The following is a 19,348-nucleotide window of genomic DNA, read 5'->3' as shown; positions in this document are numbered from 1 at the left end:
CTCAGCAAAGAAATGCCAAGGGAGAAGGAACTTGCCCAGTAGAAACTCAATTCAGACTGTTCCAGCAGCCAAAGAGAAGAGACTTTCAGCAACTCTGTCTGGGCCAGTTGAACCCATATCCGAGAGATAAAATGTAATTGTCTAACTCACTGCACCACCCAATTCCACTACTCCTTTCCATTTTTTGGTGAAGATTTGTGGCCTTTGAATCTCGAGAAAACATTGCCTGTGATTCTGAGTTTTGTGCTCCCACTGATGGACTGGGACTGCTGATGGGTGGGCTTTGTATTGTATTATTGATATGATTTATGTATCTAAAGGAAATGTATCGATGTAATTTGTATTTGTTCTTGTTCTGTGTGATGTCTGTATCCAGTGCCCTGAAAATTGTTTTTTAAATTTTGAAACAAATACAGAGAGATTGCCTCAAAGGAGGAATCATCATTCTATATAAAGCTGATCAAATGTCACTGAAATTGCTGCGTGTTGTTGTATTAGTAGTATTGCAGGGTGTTCTAGAGAAAGGCTCAGGTAAAGGTTAACTCAGAACTGTTTATTTGCATTACACTATATACACACTCCACAAGCCACCTAAGCTGGCATCCTCTGTGCTGCTTCTTCTTCTCCAACCTAGCTCATGTGACTGTTACATCATCACTCACAGTGGGAGGAGTCTCTCTCACTGGCTTCTGTATTAACCCTTTACATCCTTATACTATAGAAATAGTCCTTACTTCAAGTCAAACTATCTAGTTTTTCCGTTAATGCTGTGGACTTTTTCTTGCTTGCTTCCACATTGCACTTGCCTGGAATGGAAATTTGCAGCAAGCAGCTCAGCATGTGAGGTATTGTCACCACAGATGTGTGTCTAACCATTCCAAGGTGCAGTATTCCTAAAAGAAAGCCTCATGTTAGGTTCTGTATGAGGTTGTAGCCCACAACAATTTGGGTCTGCACTTTAACCCAGCCCAATGTATTCCCATATGCGAAGAACCAATTGTCTCTTTGTCAGTAGGGGCCACCACACAGAAGGAAGGTTCATTGATAGTTTAATCTTTCAGATTTTTTTATTTTTTTTATTTTTTAGAGATACAGCACTGAAACAGGCCCTTCGGCCCACCGAGTCTGTGCCGACCATCAACCGCCCATTTATACTAATCCTACACTAATTCCATATTCCTACCACATCCCCATCTGTCCCTATATTACCCTACCACCTACCTACACTAGGGGCAATTTATAATGGCCAATTTACCGATCAACCTGCAAGTCTTTGGCATGTGGGAGGAAACCGGAGCACCCGGAGGAAACCCACGCAGACACAGGGAGAACTTGCAAACTCCACACAAGTAGTACCCAGAATTGAACCCGGGTCGCTGGAGCTGTGAGGCTGCGGTGCTAACCACTGCGCCACTGTGCCGCCCATAGATCATTGTTCAAAAATGCAGGGTCAGTTATTGGCCAGTGCACCTTCAGTGGACAGACTCAAAACCTGACTGTTTTCCAATATCTTGAATATCTCAGACGACGTCAGCTCTGGTCATTCAAAGGTTAGTCATTTCAAAGCTGCAACGCTGTGACATTTCAGTTCAACAGTCTTCAGATCTCCACAACTACTTGAGACTGTATATTTCTTTGCTTCTGTAGACCAATAGTTCTGACCAGCTTTATTTCTATATTTCACATTGACGTACATGGGTTCCTCTGTAAAAAAAAAAGTAAAAGATGCAGATCATTGTAGTTCTGACATAAGGAAATACAATTCAGCTTCTTCCTGACAAGTTGTATAAGATTGGCTTTGTTCAATTGAAGCCTCTGTGAAGGACTATGACCTATCATGCAGGATGCCACCAAGGTTCAAAAGAGTGAGAGAGAAAATGAGTTTAATAATGGTTATGTGACACCAAGTTTCGATCTTAAAAGCCTGGAGATTGTAGGAAGGACATACTGAGGGAGTTTTGGAAGAAAATGAGTAAGAATAGAAGGTGATGAATTTCATCAATACATTGGAAACATAGGGAGGAGGAAAAGTGTGTTGGACAGTATCATTGGAGCTGAGGAAGAAGAACAAAAGGAAGTTATTTAAGTGTTGGCTGTGGCTCAGTGGTTAGCAGTCTCACCTCGGAGTGGGTTATCTCCCACTCAAAAGACTTGAGCACAAATTCTAGGCTGACACTCCAGTGCACTACTGAGGGAGTGCTGCACTGTCAAATGTGTTGCCTTTTGAATGAGATGTTAAACCAAGGCCCCATCTGCCCTCTCAGATGGACGTAAAGGATCCCCTAGCACTATTTCAAAGAAGAGCAGGGGAGTTATCCCCGGTGTCCTGGCCAATATTTATCCCTCAATCAACATCACAAAACAGATTATCTGGTCATTATCACATTGCTGTTCATGGGAGCTCGCTACGTGCTGTGTTTCCAACATTACAACAGTGACTAAACTTCAAAAAGTACTTCATTGGCTGTAAAGCATTTTGACAACCTGTGATCATGAAAGGCGCTATATAAATGCGGGTCTTTCTTTCTTTACATTAAGACCGATGAAATTGAAAGACAGGTTGGAAACCAGAAGAAAGAGAAGCACTGCCTAACAGATGCAAAGATTCTTCATGTATGATGTCTAGGAGTTTAGGAGATGCATTAGAAAAGCTCTTCAGTTATGGCAGCCTTGGAGAAATGGGCTTTACAGTAGGTTAGAATTTTTAAGATCAATGAGCATCAATTAGGTTTGCTTTGGTGTTGATGAAAATTCATCAGAAAGCTGAATATCTTCCATAACAAACTCTTCCACATCATGAGAGAAAGTCATTATGAAACTGGGAAAAAATTAGACATTTTAAAAATTAAGCTTTTGATATAATGCTTTTCATGTCCTTGCAATTTCCCAAAGTATTTTCCTACCCTATTGTTGTTATGTAGGGAAATGTAGTGGCCAATTTGTAAGGTCCCACAAACGGCAAAAGGCCTAATAATCTGGTTTTGGTGGAAGGAGAAATGAATGCCATGACATCTTTTTCATCCACCTGATCAGGCTGACAGGGCAACAATTTTGTATCTTATCTGGAGATTCCATCATATTTATTATCTTATAAATTTCCATAATGTGCCTCAGATGCCTCCTTTCCAGTCTGAAAAGCCCAAGTCTTTCCAGTCCTTCTTCAGAATTCCAAGCCATGACACTCGGAAATCTTATGGTTCTTCTCTGTACAGCCTCCAGCACTTGAATGTTTCACTTGTGTTTTGGCAATCAGAGCCAGGCACAATACTAGTCTGATCAGAATACTATAGAGGTTGATCCCAACTGCCTCTGAATGGTAATCAATTGTTTTAGCTGTGTAGATTAACATTTGATTGTTTTTTTAATTGCTTCTCTGCATTGTTTGGATGTGTTCAGCATTAAGTCTACCAAGATTCCTAGGTCTGTTTCCAATTCATCATTCATTATTTCAACGGTGTTCACAGAGTGTATATGTTGCTTATTTTTCTGTCCTACTGCAGTACTTTGCACTTGTCTTTCTTAAATTTCATCTGCCATTGTTCTGCCCACATAATTATTTCAGCCAACTCACTCCAATTTTTAAGCTGCTTCTGACAATCACACTTCTGCTTCCAGTTTGGTATTATCTGAAAAGCTGACCACTTTGCAATGCGTTTCTGAGTCTTGGTCGTTTATATAAATAAGCAGAGCCCTGGGACTCCATTCCTCTACAACCCAAAATATCTCCTTTCCTGACTATTCATTGTTTTCTACCCTCCAGTCTATTATTTATCCATTCCTAGGGTTTGTCCAGAATAGGATTTCATGCAAGATGTTGTTAATTTTGAAAGTCGAGGTATTCCACGAAGTATGGCTCTCCACAGTCCACTTGTGATATCACTTCACCAAAGTCATCAAGGAGGTTGGCCAGGGATGATCTTCCCCTTCTGAATCCCTGCTGGCTACTGTTTACTGTGGTATTATTGTAGAGCTACATCTTCTTGATTTTAAAAATAAAGGCATAGAGTAAAAATAAGGAAGTTATACTAAACCTTTGTAAAACACTGTTTAGGGGCCAGCTGGAGTATTGTGGCCATTTCTGCGTACCACACTTTAGGAAGGATGTCAAGGCCTTAGAGCTGGTGAAATGGAGATTTACTAGAATGGTAACAAGAATGAGAGACTTCAGTTACTTGGAGAGACTAGAGAAATGGGTTGTTCTCCTCAGAGCAGTGAAAATTAAGGGAGATTTGATAGAGGTGTCATGAACGGTTTTGGTGGAGTAAATAAGGAGAAACTGTTTCCAGTGGCAGAAAGGTCAGTTACCAGAGGATACAGAACTAAGGTGATTAGCAAAAGACCCAGAGGTGACATGAAGAAAAAAAAATTATGAGCGAGTTGTTATGATTCGGAGGGCACTATCTGAAAGAGTGGCGGAAGCAGATTCAATAACTTTCAAATGGAAATTGGATAAATAATTGAAGGGAAAATTTTGCAGGATATGGAGAAAGAGCCAGGGAGTAGGACTATTTGGATAGCTGTTTTAAAGAGCTGGCATAGACAGGATGGATCAAATGACCTCCTTCTGTGCTGTATCAATCTTTGTTTCCTCAACTACACTCCTGTTAGGTGATTCAATTATTGTCACATAGAATGAAGGTCAAATTAATGGATTTGTAGTTGCCTGAATCTAGTTTGTCGCCCTTTTTCAATATAGACATCACATTGGCTTATTTCCAATCTACTGGTATCTCCCCATTGCCCCAGTGACATTCCTGTAACGATTATCAGCACCTCATAAATCTCCTCCCTACTTTCTTTCAGGATCCTGGAATAAATAAATCTATCCCTGATGATTTGTTTGCTTTGAGCCTTTTAGTCTTTCTAGTACATCCATCTCACTTGCATTGATGTTACCAGTTTATTTTGGTTATCTCTGTTTTAACATAACCCAGATCCTCCTTACCTTTTTTCAATTTAATTAATCTTCTGGCCAAAAAGAAAGTGGTGACTGTAACAATCAATGCGATGGACGATACACAGCTAATCAGGATCCATCTTGTTGAATCTGCTAAACAGAACAAAGTAATCAGGTCACCATACATTGCTGTCATTCATCGATGGAGTTATTGTGTGTCCCATGTGGGGTGGAGAGTGCGTATAATGTGATACACAAGGTAACACAGTTGTGTGGGACAGGTTAAATGGTCCAGAGAGTCTTCACCTGTCCGTCATTGTTGGTACATTATTTTGCGCATTTTCTCCACTCTTTTCGAGCCATTGGATCATGCTGGGATACAGTTCCACAGGCACAAGCAATCCTCTAGGACTTCACCTATTATCATTCAGCATGTGTGAGCCTCAACACCAAATAAATTCAATCATTCGATTCTGTGAGCTGCTTGCACCTGACAAGTCATCCCATCTTATGGAAAGGATGGGTACATACACTGGACTGGATTTTACAGACCCCCAAAGTCGGGGTTTGTGGCGGGGGTGGGGGGGGGGGGGGCTGGAAAATGTCTCCGGGAGAGGGCCACCACGCACCCCAACGCCAGGAGGGCCCAGCCTGGCCACTCGGCAACGTGGCCCCCATTTACATATTTAACTAAATAGTAATGAATGCATATATCATTGCTTATGCCATTGCCTTCTGTCCCACTGCAATTTTCCTGCCACTGGCTGGCACTCTAGTGCCTTCGGATCCCCGTCTGGGGAAACGAGGCGGAACACGAGGAGGTAAGTTTCTCCGTGCGGGAGGGGGGGCTAGTGGGGTCAAAGTTACATCATTGGTCTAGGGGATGGTGGGAAGGGTTTTAGGTTAACGTTTATGCACTTTGTGGTGGGAGGGTGGAGATCAAGTGGACAAGGTAAGTGTTTTGGGGGGTGGGGAGAGGGCAAGCCATTATTTTAATTGTTATTGGTGAGTTTGAGAGGGGCAAAATAAAAGTATTAATTTTTTTCCATTCACTTTAGCTCCAAGTATTTAAAATTAACAGTAGGGCTCAAAGCTCTTTAAAAGTGGCGCAGTGCCTGCGCACAGGCAGCTGACGCCATTGCCTAGGATGGACAGCCGCCCCCTCCATGTGATCGGGGAGGGTGGTCCACCCCGGCTATTTGAATGAGCCACCGTGCTTAGGATAGCGGCAGCTCCGCGACGTGCGGCTCGCACGGGTGGGCCACCATTGTTTTCGCCTGCCGCCGATTTCGGCTGCATGATTGCAAAATTCAGCCCATTATGTATATAGAATTACATAGAATTTCCAACACAGTGTTACGACCAGGTGACAAAGGTGTCTAGGGGTCTTTTACTGTCTTCATCTGGTTTTATTGTAACAGGGTTTAATTTTGTGCTCCCCCTTTGGTGAATCCTTGTTCTCCACTTTCCAATTATAAGGTAAAGAAATTAGTATAAACAGGCTTTCTTAGGTTTAAAGAAGAAAAGTGAAATTTATTAAAACCTTAAAGTTAAACTCTAATATGGTTAACACCTATGGATACACGACGCGCCCACGCTAGCATACATATGCGATACACACATGCAAATAGGGACAGAAAAGAGCAGAAGAAAAATAAAATGGAGAGGTTTGAAGCAATGTCAGAAGAGTTTCTTGTTTACTGTGCTTCAAGCTCACTGTAGTCCTTTAGTAAGTGGTCTTGCTTTTTGCTGGTTCCAGTATTCTAATTAAACCTTGTTCACTGTAGGAGACTTTTCTCTCTTGGGGTTCATGTGTTTTCAATGGTTTCCAAAGCTGCTGAGAGTGAGATGAGAGCAGACAGGAGAGGCTGTGGCAAGCTAGCCAGGAGAGGTCTTTTCCAGTCCAGGAGCAAACAGCTTTATGATTTTAAATTCCCTGTTGGAAGTTCAAATTCAAAAAACTCTAACAGTCAGCTAGTCATGTGACCAAACTGGTCTGACCACTTCCTCTGTGTATTGTCGAAGCAAGGGCTGGGTCCCTTGTTCCAACACTGTCTTTTACTATGCAAATGTCTTTCCAGTCAGGGGCTCCAATTGTTTTTTAAAGCAGGTTCTTTCTTCACCAACAATAGTTTAAAATCAATGTTCATGTCTGACAACAGAAATAGGCCATTCAATCCTATGCTACAACTTATGCTCCACACCGGCCTCCTCCCACCTTACTTCATCTCACCCTATCAACATATATACATATTTATATAATATATATATATTGTGGTGGCTTTAGGTATATATATATATACATACATTATCATGAAAACCCCACCTGCAAAGAATGAGACATATTAATTTTGTCATATGAAACACTAATTTTAAACTGTTGCTGGACTGAAAAGATGACTTGTTTAAAGAGATCACAGCAGTGGCTGGAAACATTTGCATTCTAAGAGACAGTTGCCTGGAGAAGACAATGGAACTGCTCCCTGATCCAATTAGCCAAAATGGAAATTGATCACCAGACACTGAATGTGTAAAAAGCCAGCATTCCATTCCCCCCATGCACTGAGGGTGTCTGCTAAGATGGATAATCCACAAAAATGCAGGAGAGTTTGTTTAAAAAAAAGCTGTTCATATGACTAACATGCTAGCCCAGGTTTGGTTTTGAATTGTGTTCACAAACCAGTTTGAGTCAGGCTGCAATTTGAAGACAACAGAGAAGGAAAGTCTCTCTCTCTCTCCCTCTCACACAAAGACAGGGACCCACAGAAGGAAACTAAGCCTCAAGACAGCAAACCACCGAAACAAGTTTGAAAGTGCACTGGGCCCCAATGAGACAACAAGATTAAACTGCAATCAAAGACATTACATCAAACTCAAAAGACAGTAAATGAACTCCAGCTATTGCCTCAAACCTTTCCCCTTGATTCCTTTTCCTTTTCTGTCTCTATCTGCATGTGTGTTTATCGCGTTTGCATGCTAGTGTGGTCGCATCGCATATTCACACATTTGTAGCAGTTTTAACCAAATTAGAGTTTAAGGTTAATAAACCCACACCTTTTTGTTAAATCTAAGAAAACCTGTCTGGTAGATTTCTTAGCCTTGTAATTGGAGAGCAGTGAACAGGATTCACTGAGGGGAAGCTAAAACAAGGTGTTTTAAAAATTAAACCCTGTTACGGTCAACAAGAAAAGGCTGAGATGGAACCCCTAGACCTCTTTCTTATCTGGTCATAACAACATATATATAATATATGCCACAACTGTCTATTACCACATTATGGATATTTGTTATCACCTCAGCTCGAAAGGCTTAATGTTCATTCGCATTACACTATCTAAGAGATCCTCTATGTCTCAATCTGCAAAGCAGGATTCACGATATATAATGCATTGGGCATTTTGACTAAGTCATTGCTATTCTACAGCTGGCTGAATGAAATATTCACCATTTATGCTGGTTACATGGCAGTTTAAGCATTTGAGAAGTGTAAAAGCAGCATTACTGAAGCGGAGTCTTGGTTGACAAGAGCCCCTTCCCTTACTGATACACATTGTGCCTCTATTTTTGATGTATTGGCCTGAATCACATTCCCTTCCCTCCACCTTACACTCCTTTTACTCAATGAAATCCAAATTTGCTTTGATAACCTCCCCACAACTTTAGAATTCTGGAATCTTCCTTGTCCCTCTTCAAACACAGAAAGAAAAGAGTAAATTTGTGATGATCCCCTCTTGACATGGGAACCGTACCGAACATGGGCTTGCATGGCTTCAGACTTCAACCTGATGACTTACGTAGGCCAGCCTGTGAACTGGACTTGTGTTATCGCCCTTTCTCTGACCTACATGCCTGTCTAATGAGGCTCCACATCAGGAGAGATGTCTCAAAAATTACTTCTGAAGAAGCTATTGCCATCATTCATTTTTTAAGTTCTTAGATGTGGCAAAGGTTTGGGCATAACCAATTATAAGTCCTAAATACAGCAAAATTCTTTGAATATAACATACCATGTTGGTTATGATACAATCTTGGTTTTCAAAACACACAGCTGTCGAGTTGGGACTAAATTCTAAGGCAAAGACCAATTACACAGTGAATAATTCTGTCCTTGTTGGATAAAGGAACATCTGAGAATAATTATTAGAATATGTAACTGTTACCTGATATGCACAATGAAAGTGGCCCTATCTATTGTGATATGTCAGATTGCAGGGCTACCAGGACCCAGATAACCTTCCATAGCAACAATCCAGTTTCTCATATGAAAATATTCGGTAGTATTCTATACATCATGGAACAGTGAAAGGTCAGGTTTGAGGCAAAGCAACTCTCGATCTAAGTTTAAGGCCATGCTGGCCAAGATTAGAGTTTGAATCTTTGTAGGTCCAGGTTGAAGTCTGAGCCCATGAAGGCACTGGAAGTAGTCTGGACCAACACAGACCACCAGGTTGGAGTTTCAGACTGCGCAGGCCCAGCTCAGAGTCTAAAGATCGGCACCTTCCTGATCTATAACACAGTTCTGCACTTAGCAGCACAGTTACTTGGAAGAATGAGAGGAAACATCAGCAAATACTTTTTCTTTGCATGAAATAACAAGAGCTTCTGGCCTTTCTCCCAAGATACATAAGAGTGTGCAGTAGCTTGAGGGCTAACGACTGCACTGGATCAACTAAAGTTCCAATAAAATCCTGAGATAGTGTTGGCCCTGACTGTGTCAATTACAGGCTTGTAACAGCATCTCTGAAATATTTACAAGGTGCTCAGATGGAATGAAATTAACATGGACAGTCTCTCAATCCAGTTCCCACCAGATGAGAATGCAGCATAGAGATACTTTCAAATGCAGCACATTCTGGTACTAGTAGGCTAACTCAGTTAGCCTGACATCAGTAGTAGAGAAATTGTTAGAATCTATTATTAAGGACATGGTAACAGGCCACTTGGAAAATCACAATACAATTAGGCAGAATTAATAAAATTTTATGAAAATCTATTTTTGAGGATGTAACTAGCAGGGTATACATAGGGAACCAGCTGATGCAGTACATTTAGATCTTTAGAAGGTATTCGACAAAGCGCCATTTTCTTATTCGATTGTGGGATGTGGGCATCACTGGCTAGGCCAGCATTTATTGCCCATCCATAATTGCCCTTGAACTCAGAGGACATTTTAAGAGTCAACCACATTTCTGTGGGTCTGGAGTCACATGTAGGTCAGACCAGGTAAGGATGGCAGATTGCCTTCCCTAAAGGACATTAGTGAACCAGATGGGCTTATACAACAAATGACAATGGTTTCATGGTCATCATTCGACGAGCTTTTGAATTCCAGATTTATTTATTGAATTCAAATTTCACCATCTGCCATGGTGGGATTCGAACCCATGTCCCCAGAGAATTAGCCTGGCTTCTGGATTACTAGTCCAGTGACATTACCATTATGCCACCTCCCCTTCCCTTGCTGTTGACCCCCCTACAACCCCTCCCTCGCAACCCCCACCCCGTGAGACCCCTCCTGCCCTGACCTACCTGCAGCCTGGGTCCAGCGCCGCTCTGAGGCCTCGGGCAGTTGCTCCATTGGCAGCAGCCACCGCTTCCGCGTGGCGCTGCCTAGTTAAAGAGCTACTGGCCTCTGATTGGCCGGCAGCTCACAGAGGGCGGGACTTCTGTCACTGGGGTCCTCCTTGATCCTGTGGAAGGCCCACCGCTGTCCAGTTAAGTGCCTAATTGGCACTTGATTCAGCGGGCCTTACACAGAAAGGGTGATGCAGGGTTCTCAGCAGCACACTTGCTGGAGGTTGAGACCCTCGTTGCCCGGTTAAAATCCCTGCTATTCAGTGTAATGGGCCTATATTCTCTGGAGTTCAGAAGAATGAGAGGTGGTCTCATTGAAATTTATAAAATTCTTGGAAGGCATGACAGGGTAGATGCTGAGAGATAGTTTCCTCTGGATGGAGAGTTTAGAGGTAGGGGCCATAGTCTTAGGATATGGATCAGCTATTTAACACAGAGTTGAGAAGAAATGTCTTCATTCAGAGGGTTGTGAATCTTTGGAATTCTTAAACATACGCAGCTGAACAAACATTCAGAAGCAGACAGCCGCCCACTAGCACTATTTAAAGAGATCACCAATTACTTTTAGGTTAGTTGCTGATAGATTTCTACTGCTGTGATTGTAGAAGTGTTTTGGTTGGTGGTTTCTAGAGTTCCTTAAAGTTGCTAAAATCTACAGGAATTGATTGTGCAGGTGCTGAAGATTTTGTCTTAACTTCAAGGATTCTGCACAAACCATTTGCCCTCAGACATGGGTACAGTTGTAGGCAATCCCCTTGGAATATATCATGACTGGGACAATGAGCAGAGGCAACACAGAGTAGTACAAGCTGATGGAAGAGAGTGGAGGAGGATGTGGAGAAGAGCTCTCAACAGGAGTCCATATATGCCCACAGTGTTCAGGGAGTGATTCTCCACCCTGTACCTCAGCAAGGAACAGTGTATCAGACGTCTGGGCTTCAGTAAGGACGTCCTCACTGAAATCTGCTACCTACTGTCGTCACAACTGCAACCTTACAGCAGGGTAAGGATGGCATTGTCAGTGGCTCTGAAGGTGACTTTTATGCACAGGCTCCTTCCAGGCTGGAGCAGGTGATATTTGCAACATGTTCCAGTTATCCGGTTGTATAAGGGAAATCACTGAAGCTCTCTGTTTCAAGAGAGCGGAATACATTTCATACTCCCTTGCCAGAGAGAAGCTGGTGGAGCGAGCATGTATCTTTACAAGGATTACATGTTGCCGGGTGCCATTGACTTGCACACATATCGCTTTCTGGGCAACGCACGTTTGTTCTGAGATGTTCTGCAAATGAAAGGGACTCCACTCCCTCAATCTCCAGCTAGTATGCAATCGTATGCAACATAACATGCAGGTCAATGCCTCGTATCCTAACAGCAGTTATGATGTCTTCATTCTAGGGTAGTCTGCTGTGCCATCTGCTTTTGTGCCAACATGACTAACCTTGGGTGTTTACTGAGCAACAAGGGCTATCCTTTGATGACATGGCTCCAGTACGCAACCCATGCATATGTGGCTGCATGCACATAACGAATGCTATGCTGCCCACATATGAAAAGTGATAGAGAAAACCATTGGGGTGCTCAGACAATGCTTTTGCTGCCTGGACTGCTCTGGAGGAGCCCTGCAGTTCTCAGCAGAGCACGTGTCAATATTTGTGCTGATCTGTTGCATGCTGCACATCCTCACCATCATGTGGGGACTGCCACCAGCTATACAGCGAGCAGCATGAGGAGAAGAAAGGAGATAACTAATACAATTCCTACCTGGCCAGGCTGACCAAGATCGACTAATCTGACTGCAATACCAGTGAACACAACGCCCAATTCTCCATTCACCAACAGTCCCACACCTTCCTTCCTTCAGTTACTGAACATCACAGTGAATCGCAATCCTGCACCCAAAAAACACAATATCTGGCCTCCAGGATCAGTTCCCTGAGGGACATTAGTCAACATTAAGGCTAATTTTGTTATATGAAAACCTTCAGGCTTTCTTTTTTTCTGGTGCCAAATTATCAGATTTATTGGCCAGGATCTTACAAAGATCCCAATGTCAGGCTCCATGGCAGAGTTGGGGTGCCGGGTAGAGGGCGGGGGGGGCGAGTGCCAGAAGATTGTTCTGGCAGTGGCCCGCCATGGAACCCAACACCAGGAGGGCTGGGCCCAATCTTCCTGGCGGCAGCGAGGCTCCGTGGCAGCCTTCCCGCTGCTGGGTGACGGGACCTGGGTTAAAATATCCACATTAGCAGAATGCATACATTTAAATAAAATTGACACCAATCTGACTGTCGGGCGTAATCTTCTGAGCAACTGCCTTCATTTTTCCATCTGGGGAAAGCAGGCACCGCAGTGGTGGGGAAGTGGGGAACTTAAGACTTTTAGTGTGGGGGAGGGGAACGGGGTGAAATTTACTTCATTACCATAGGGGATGGTGGGAAAGGGTGACCTGTTTTGGGGGGGAAGGTCAAGTGTGGAAGATAAGTGCTTTTGGGGGGAGAGGGCAAATAATTAATTTTACTGTTATTGGAGGGTAGGAAAGGGGCAACAGCTTTAAATCAGTATAATGGGGGAAGTATAGCTTTAAAAATTTTAATTAGTTGGCAGGGCTTTAAAAATGGCACCAGCGCCTGGGCACAGGCAACTGACACCATTGCCAGCATTGTGATTGTGTGGGCGGGGGAGGGGTGGGCCCGACCAGCATATTATTGTGGGCTGCCACGAGGAAGATCGCGGTGGCATGGCAGCGCACAATCTGCACGTGCGGGGCGCCATTTTCTCACCCTCCGCCACTCCCAGCGGCGAGTGCATAAAATCTAGCCCATTGAATTTAGTTTCACAACTTGCTATGGTGGAATTGAACTTATGACCTCTGGGTACAATAACCACTACCAGACCTGTAAAAGTAGACCTAATGCCCAAACCTTGCCCATATCTTAGCTTCAAAAAATGAAAACAGTATATATTTGGTATGCTGTGCATTGCCCTTGTAAGGACGGTGAGGGGTGGACATCACAGTTGAGTCAAAACCTCTTACACTTGCACATGCACTTTCTAGCAGGAGTCACTGGGTAGCAATCAGGAGCAGAAGCCAGTGCTGGTATTTACTACGCTGTTTCACAGCTAAGAGGCCTACTGAGGCTAATTGTAGCATCATGATGCAAACAAGCTTTTGGCCTGTAACTTGCAAGGCATCCAGAAGAGATCAAAATACAGGATTAAAAAAGCGCTACGGCTTTGTAATTGTGATCAGTAAGATGTCACTTACCAGTTGCACTGTCATTTGAAGATGCTGCAATTTCTTTGCTGACAACTGAAATAATAAATACATGTATTATTAAATTTGCTACAATAATGAAACTTAGAGCAGTCAAACTAGACTGTTTTCCAATTTAAATTTTTTTCAGTAGGGAAGTACTTTGAACAAGGACTACTAAGTGAGAATAATGGACCTGTGGAAGAGGTTGTCGGCTCGTACAGGCAATGCACTGTTTTTCTTAACGCAAGAGTTGGAGCGGTTTCTGGTTGGGGTGGAGATCACCTTGTACGAGAGGTCAGTATCCTAACATATAAATCAGGAAATTGGATAGACACATACAGAACTACGTGATTAGAGCCGGGGAATGCGAATGATTGGATTGCTCTAGAGAGAGCCAGCATGGACTGGAGGAGCTGAATGGCCTCCTTCTGTGCCGTTATGATTCTACGGTCTGCTGGACTAGTTTCAATCACCGAAAATGCTTGGAGAGGAATTTTCAAGATATTTGCCCCCTAATTGGCCTGGGGTATTCTCTGTTTTTTCTCCAAGGAAATTCCATGCTGGGTAGGGAGTGTCTGTATCATGATGCATTGAGAATCAGAGAATTGCAACTTTCTGGGATAGGCGAGATGGGCCAGTGGGTCTTTTCCTATCATTTTCCCATCATTTTCTTATCTATGCAACTTGGTTGAATTTTATCAGCCAAAACACAATCATTTACTCAGTAATACGTACCTTGGACCTGCAGATTAGTCCCATTCCCAGACTTTCTGTACACCGGTGGAGGAATCTCAATTAATACTTCACACAAGTACACCCCGGTGTCGTTCAGGTTTATGTGGGAGATAGACAGAGTGCTAACTGTGTCATTGAGGAAATGTTTTGTCCTTTTGGTGTAATTCGAGCCAAACCTGGTTGTGTTCCCTTTGCAGGTGAGCACTATTGTCTTTTGCTCTGGTAAGATTTTAATCCATTCTATTCTCCGGTCCTTACTTGAGTTATTAATCCAACAAGTCATTGTTACTGTGTCTCCTTCCATTGCAGATACATCAGTTGGAGATTGTATAACTGTCAGGATCACATCATTCCCAGCTGTAAGGAAAAAAATGCATATGGATTTTAAAAATCACTCTTTTGACTTGCAATAAGAATCTTTAGGATATCAAACCCATTCTTTCCAATAATTCATGCAACTGAAATGCTCCAAACAAACAAATGATCAGGTAAAGAATTTACATGGTATTGGCTGCAGAAAGGATGTTTGCCAGTGTAGGCCTGAGGCCTGCAGCCACTAGTTTTTGCATTTTACTTCTGCCTTGCTTTTGCTTTGCTTTTGACTTTTAAAGCAAACCTGTATTAAACCTATAGTGAATTTTTAAAGGTTACTTTGTAGACATTGATTTAAAACTAAGTGTGATTGTACTCAGATTAAATCAAGTAATTAATCAATTATGTAATTAATGGCAATCAATAGTATTAACTTGTTTTTTCCTTAGAACTTTTTCCTTTTGCTTTCATGCTGGTCAGGCCATGCACTGCTGTTGTTTTGTCTGAACTACTGTCTTTTTTCTTCTTAAAAATAACAGTTGTCTCCCATTATTTAAACAGAAATCATTTCGTATGGTATTCAATGACCCTTGAACTACAAGCCAGGACAATGGATAACCTTGCACATGGGGTGGTTCATTTTGGGGTGGTATCAGACGATGGAGTTTTTTAATAATGACAGGTGAGAGACACCATCAAAGTACCTGTCAACAGCCTGAACGGCCACGTAGTGCCTGTGAGAAGAATTTGATAAGGACTCATGGTTGCCGGACGTTTGTTTTGAGAAAGTCTGAATGGAAACCTCGGAAATCAGGAATGGAGCCAGAAATTGGACTTAAAGGGGCACTGCATCCAATGTTCGGGACTGCAGCCGGAGTGGACTAGTCATCCACTGAAGGCTACGGAGGAAGGGACACCAATGGAGTAACTGACTGGAGAGTCCACCCCCATGCAAGGTTGTCCGGTGACTTGGTAATGTATGTACCAAGGGGGAAGGTACCATTTTAGGGAGCTGTTGTGAACAGACTAATTTGGTGTTATAGCAGTTGCATTATAAGTTTTTTTTGTCTTTCTATACTCTTTTCCTTTCTTTTTAATAAAATTATCTTTCTTTCCTCTTTTTTATCATTAATAATTGTTTAATAATTGCTTAATAAAATTACTGTTTCAACACATTATTTGGTGTTGAGCTACTCATTCCTGTTACATCTAGAGTACAGCTCCGAACCTAAGTGAGACTCCGCCGGGGACTCTCAAGCCCTACACCAGCACAACTCCATGTTCACCTTCAAATCATATCATGGGATCTTTAACATCCTCCTGAACAATGAGAACTGACAGACAGGATCTCTTTTCATCATCTCATCCAAAAGACAGAACCACTGGCAATGGAGCATCCCTTCTTTACTGCACTGGAGTGTTAACCTAGACCTCTTTACTGCACTGGAGTGTTAACCTAGACCTCTTTACTGCACTGGAGTGTTAACCTAGACCTCTTTACTGCACTGGAGTGTTAACCTAGATTATGAGCTTAAAGCTGGTACGGGGCTTGAACCAACAATTTTCTAACCCAGTGATGAGAATCCTATTAACTAAGCCAACCTGACAAGCTTGATAATTTGCATCCCATCCACCCATTCTTTCATTATATTCTTCAGTCTCTTCTCTCTCCAGCAATATTCTCTGCCTCTCAAGCTTACTCTCTAGATACAGATTATTACAGACTGTCTACCACTGTTCACTACTACTGACTTTCAGTTGCTTATCACTGAGGGGTGCAGAATCCTCTATTTTTATGTCTTACTTTCCAGGGGCGATCTCCCTACAGTCACTTAACCGATCAGGATGACACTGGTGCCAGATGGTTTTGCCCCACTTCTGCCTATAAAACCTGAATCCTGTGGCTGCCATTGAGTCACTAGAACATGACTTTATCTCCAGCAAGACGAGGGCAAGATTTTAAAACCCATCCATTTACTTAGAGTTAAAATCAGACCCTCTAAAATTTGTGTCTATGATTATTGGAACCTTCCCTATCAGTCTTGCATGTCTCAAGAGTTTTTTTGTAAACTCACACCTTCCTGGTAGAATTAACCTAGAGATTTTATCGCTTTAATTAGTTTATGGCCTTTGACTAAAAAGCTTTTAATGTCCAAATTATCTGGGGAACTCAATGGACAAAAGTCTTGGTGATGATTTGAACTAGCTGAGAACCTGTCTTAGTTAAAAGCCTTTTACCAGCATTCAGTTTGGCAACTGAGCTGCATTTTGTGTGGTCAGCTTTCAAACTAAAGTTACTTTTTAGGGCATTTCCTTCACGAGTTTCGAAGACACCCTTTGAAGTAATTTGCAGGGCCCTGATCCTACAGGGTTACCGTGATCACACATCAAACCTACATAGAGTAACTCAGAGCATTTGATGCAAGTCCTCTCATGACTATATTGTTATTCAGTCTTCAATTTGCAGTTCATTTTAAAGCTTCTAGGAGTAAATTCTATGAATCATCACTTCCAGAGCAGAGATTCACAACAGAGCATACTGGAAATTCAGGCACTGAGATCAGCAGGCCCAATTTCTGGCTGTATGATTTTCCATTCATTCTATGCTCAAATATGAATTCCCACCCATTGAGGTGAATGAAAAATCTCTCCGGGCCATAAATTAGTTGAGCGGACCCTCAGCTCTGAATTCCCAATGTGCATTCCTGTCATGCGATGGTCTGCACTGATTCGTAAAACCTACCCTCTAATCCCAAGCAGGAGAAACCATTACTTAAATTGTTGACAATTGGAGTTTTGCCAATTAAAGAACTAATTCTTTAAAAAGACTATTCATCCTTGACAGAACATACGAGCATATACACGAGCATATAAATTAGAAGCTCCTCGAGCCTTCTCCGCCATTTGATAAGATCATGGCTGATCTGAATGTGGCCTCAATTCCACTTTCCCTTCTGCCCCCCACCCACCCCCCCCACCCCATAACATTTGATTCCCTTGTCTATCAAGAATATGTCTAACTCAGGCTTGAATATATTCACTGACCCAGTCTCTACTGATCTCTGAGGAAGCGAATTCCACAGACTAACGACCCTCTGAGAGAAACGAATTTCTCCTCATCTCCATCTTAAAGGGGAGACCCCTTATTTTTAAACTGTATCCCCTAGTTCTAGTCTCGCCCATAAGTGGAAGCATCCTTCTGGCATCCACCCTGTCAAGTCCCCTCAGGATCTTATATGCTTTAGTAAGATCATCTCTCATTCTTCTAAACTTCCAATGGTTTAGGCCCATCCTGCTCAACCTACTTCATCCCAGGAATCAGTCAAGTGAACTTTCTCTGAACTGCTTCTAATGCAATTTTATCCCTTTTTAAGTGAGGAGACCAAAACTGATCACAGTACTCCAGATAGGATCTCACTAAGGCCCTGTACAGCTGCAGCAAAACTTCATTACTTTTAAATTCGATTCCCATGCAACAATAACATCATTCCATTTTCCTTCCTAATCACTTGCTGCACCTGCATGCAAACTTTTTGTGATTCATTTACCAGGACAACCAGATCCCTCTGTACCACAGAGTTCTGCATTCTCTCTCCATTAAATAATATTCTGTTTTTCTGTTCTCCCCAAGTAAGCAAGTTCAGATTTTCCCACATAATACTCCATCAGCCAAATTTTTGCCCACTCACTTATCCTATCTGTATCCCTTTGTAGACTCTTTATATCCTCTTGCCAACTGACCTTCCTTTCTATCTTTGTGTCATCTGCAATTTTAGCAACCATACATTCGGTCCCTTCATTCAAGTCATTGATGTAGATTGTAAATAGTTGAGGCTCCAAGATCTTTGCGGTACTCCACTAGTCACATCCTGCCAACCCGAAAATGACCAGTTTATCCCTGTTCTCTAATTCCTGTTAGCTAACCAATCCTTATCCATGCAAATATATTACATAGAGGTTAGTTGTTAGAAAAATCATGGCCACCGTATTCCTTTAATGGATGAATGAACTTACAAAAGAACTAATTCACTTAAGTCAATTTAGCGTTTGATTGCATCTCTCGGAAATGTCTCAAACTACTTCACACACAGTGGGTGGTATTTTATGCTGTCCCCTGTGGCAAGTTTGGTGGTAGGAAGACATTTAATTGGGCGAGATGGTAGCACATAGGGACCCCGCCACCTTCCCACCTTTACCCCAATTAGGTCAGCGGCAGGAAGGCCCGCCAATTGAGGGCCTTTAGTTGCAATTAATGCCCAATAAGGGCCTCTTCCGGCTGCTGCAGGTATTAACCCAGTGGCGGGCGAGCCTGTCTCCATGCATGCAAATCCTTGTGGGGTTGCCTGTGGTCTCCAGGGGGAGGGAGGGTGGTGGGGTTCCCTCAGTCTAAGGCACTCCGTGCCTGTTCGAGGTACCTGGCATCGGGAAAGGGGGCCCTCTGAGAGCCATCCCATCCACCCTTACTGCCGATCCCCATACACCCACTCCCTTGTGACCCCTCCCACCATCACTTACCTCTGGCCTGGGTCACTCTGCAATCCTGGGCCTCCAGTGGGCGTTGTTCCACCAGCAGC

General features: G+C 42.7%; 1 protein-coding gene and 1 long non-coding RNA gene across 3 annotated transcripts in view; one reads left to right on the top strand and one right to left on the bottom strand.

Annotated features, from left to right (window-relative positions):
• Positions 1-532: 532 nt before the first annotated feature.
• The window catches only part of LOC137351404 (cytotoxic T-lymphocyte protein 4-like), a 39,960-nt gene continuing 21,144 nt past the window's right edge, over positions 533-19,348 (bottom strand). The window contains exons 2-5 of one of the 2 annotated variants that reach the window (XM_068015850.1): positions 14,463-14,819; positions 13,737-13,781; positions 4,946-5,050; positions 533-1,704 (exon numbers count right to left, since the gene is read on the bottom strand). In XM_068015850.1, the coding sequence (XP_067871951.1) occupies positions 1,556-1,704; positions 4,946-5,050; positions 13,737-13,781; positions 14,463-14,819 (656 nt within the window). In that variant the 3' untranslated portion in view covers positions 533-1,555. The remainder of the gene's footprint in view (positions 1,705-4,945; positions 5,051-13,736; positions 13,782-14,462; positions 14,820-19,348) is intronic. The other variant, XM_068015851.1, reaches the window with a different exon arrangement.
• Positions 14,476-15,955, top strand: LOC137351405 (uncharacterized). Its single transcript, XR_010969503.1, has 3 exons — positions 14,476-14,659; positions 14,772-14,950; positions 15,336-15,955. It is a non-coding gene; the product is annotated as an uncharacterized lncRNA (long non-coding RNA).

Source organism: Heterodontus francisci, chromosome 36 (assembly GCF_036365525.1).
Source record: "Heterodontus francisci isolate sHetFra1 chromosome 36, sHetFra1.hap1, whole genome shotgun sequence".
NCBI lineage: Eukaryota > Metazoa > Chordata > Chondrichthyes > Heterodontiformes > Heterodontidae > Heterodontus > Heterodontus francisci.
This window is presented reverse-complemented; position numbering and strand designations above follow the sequence as displayed.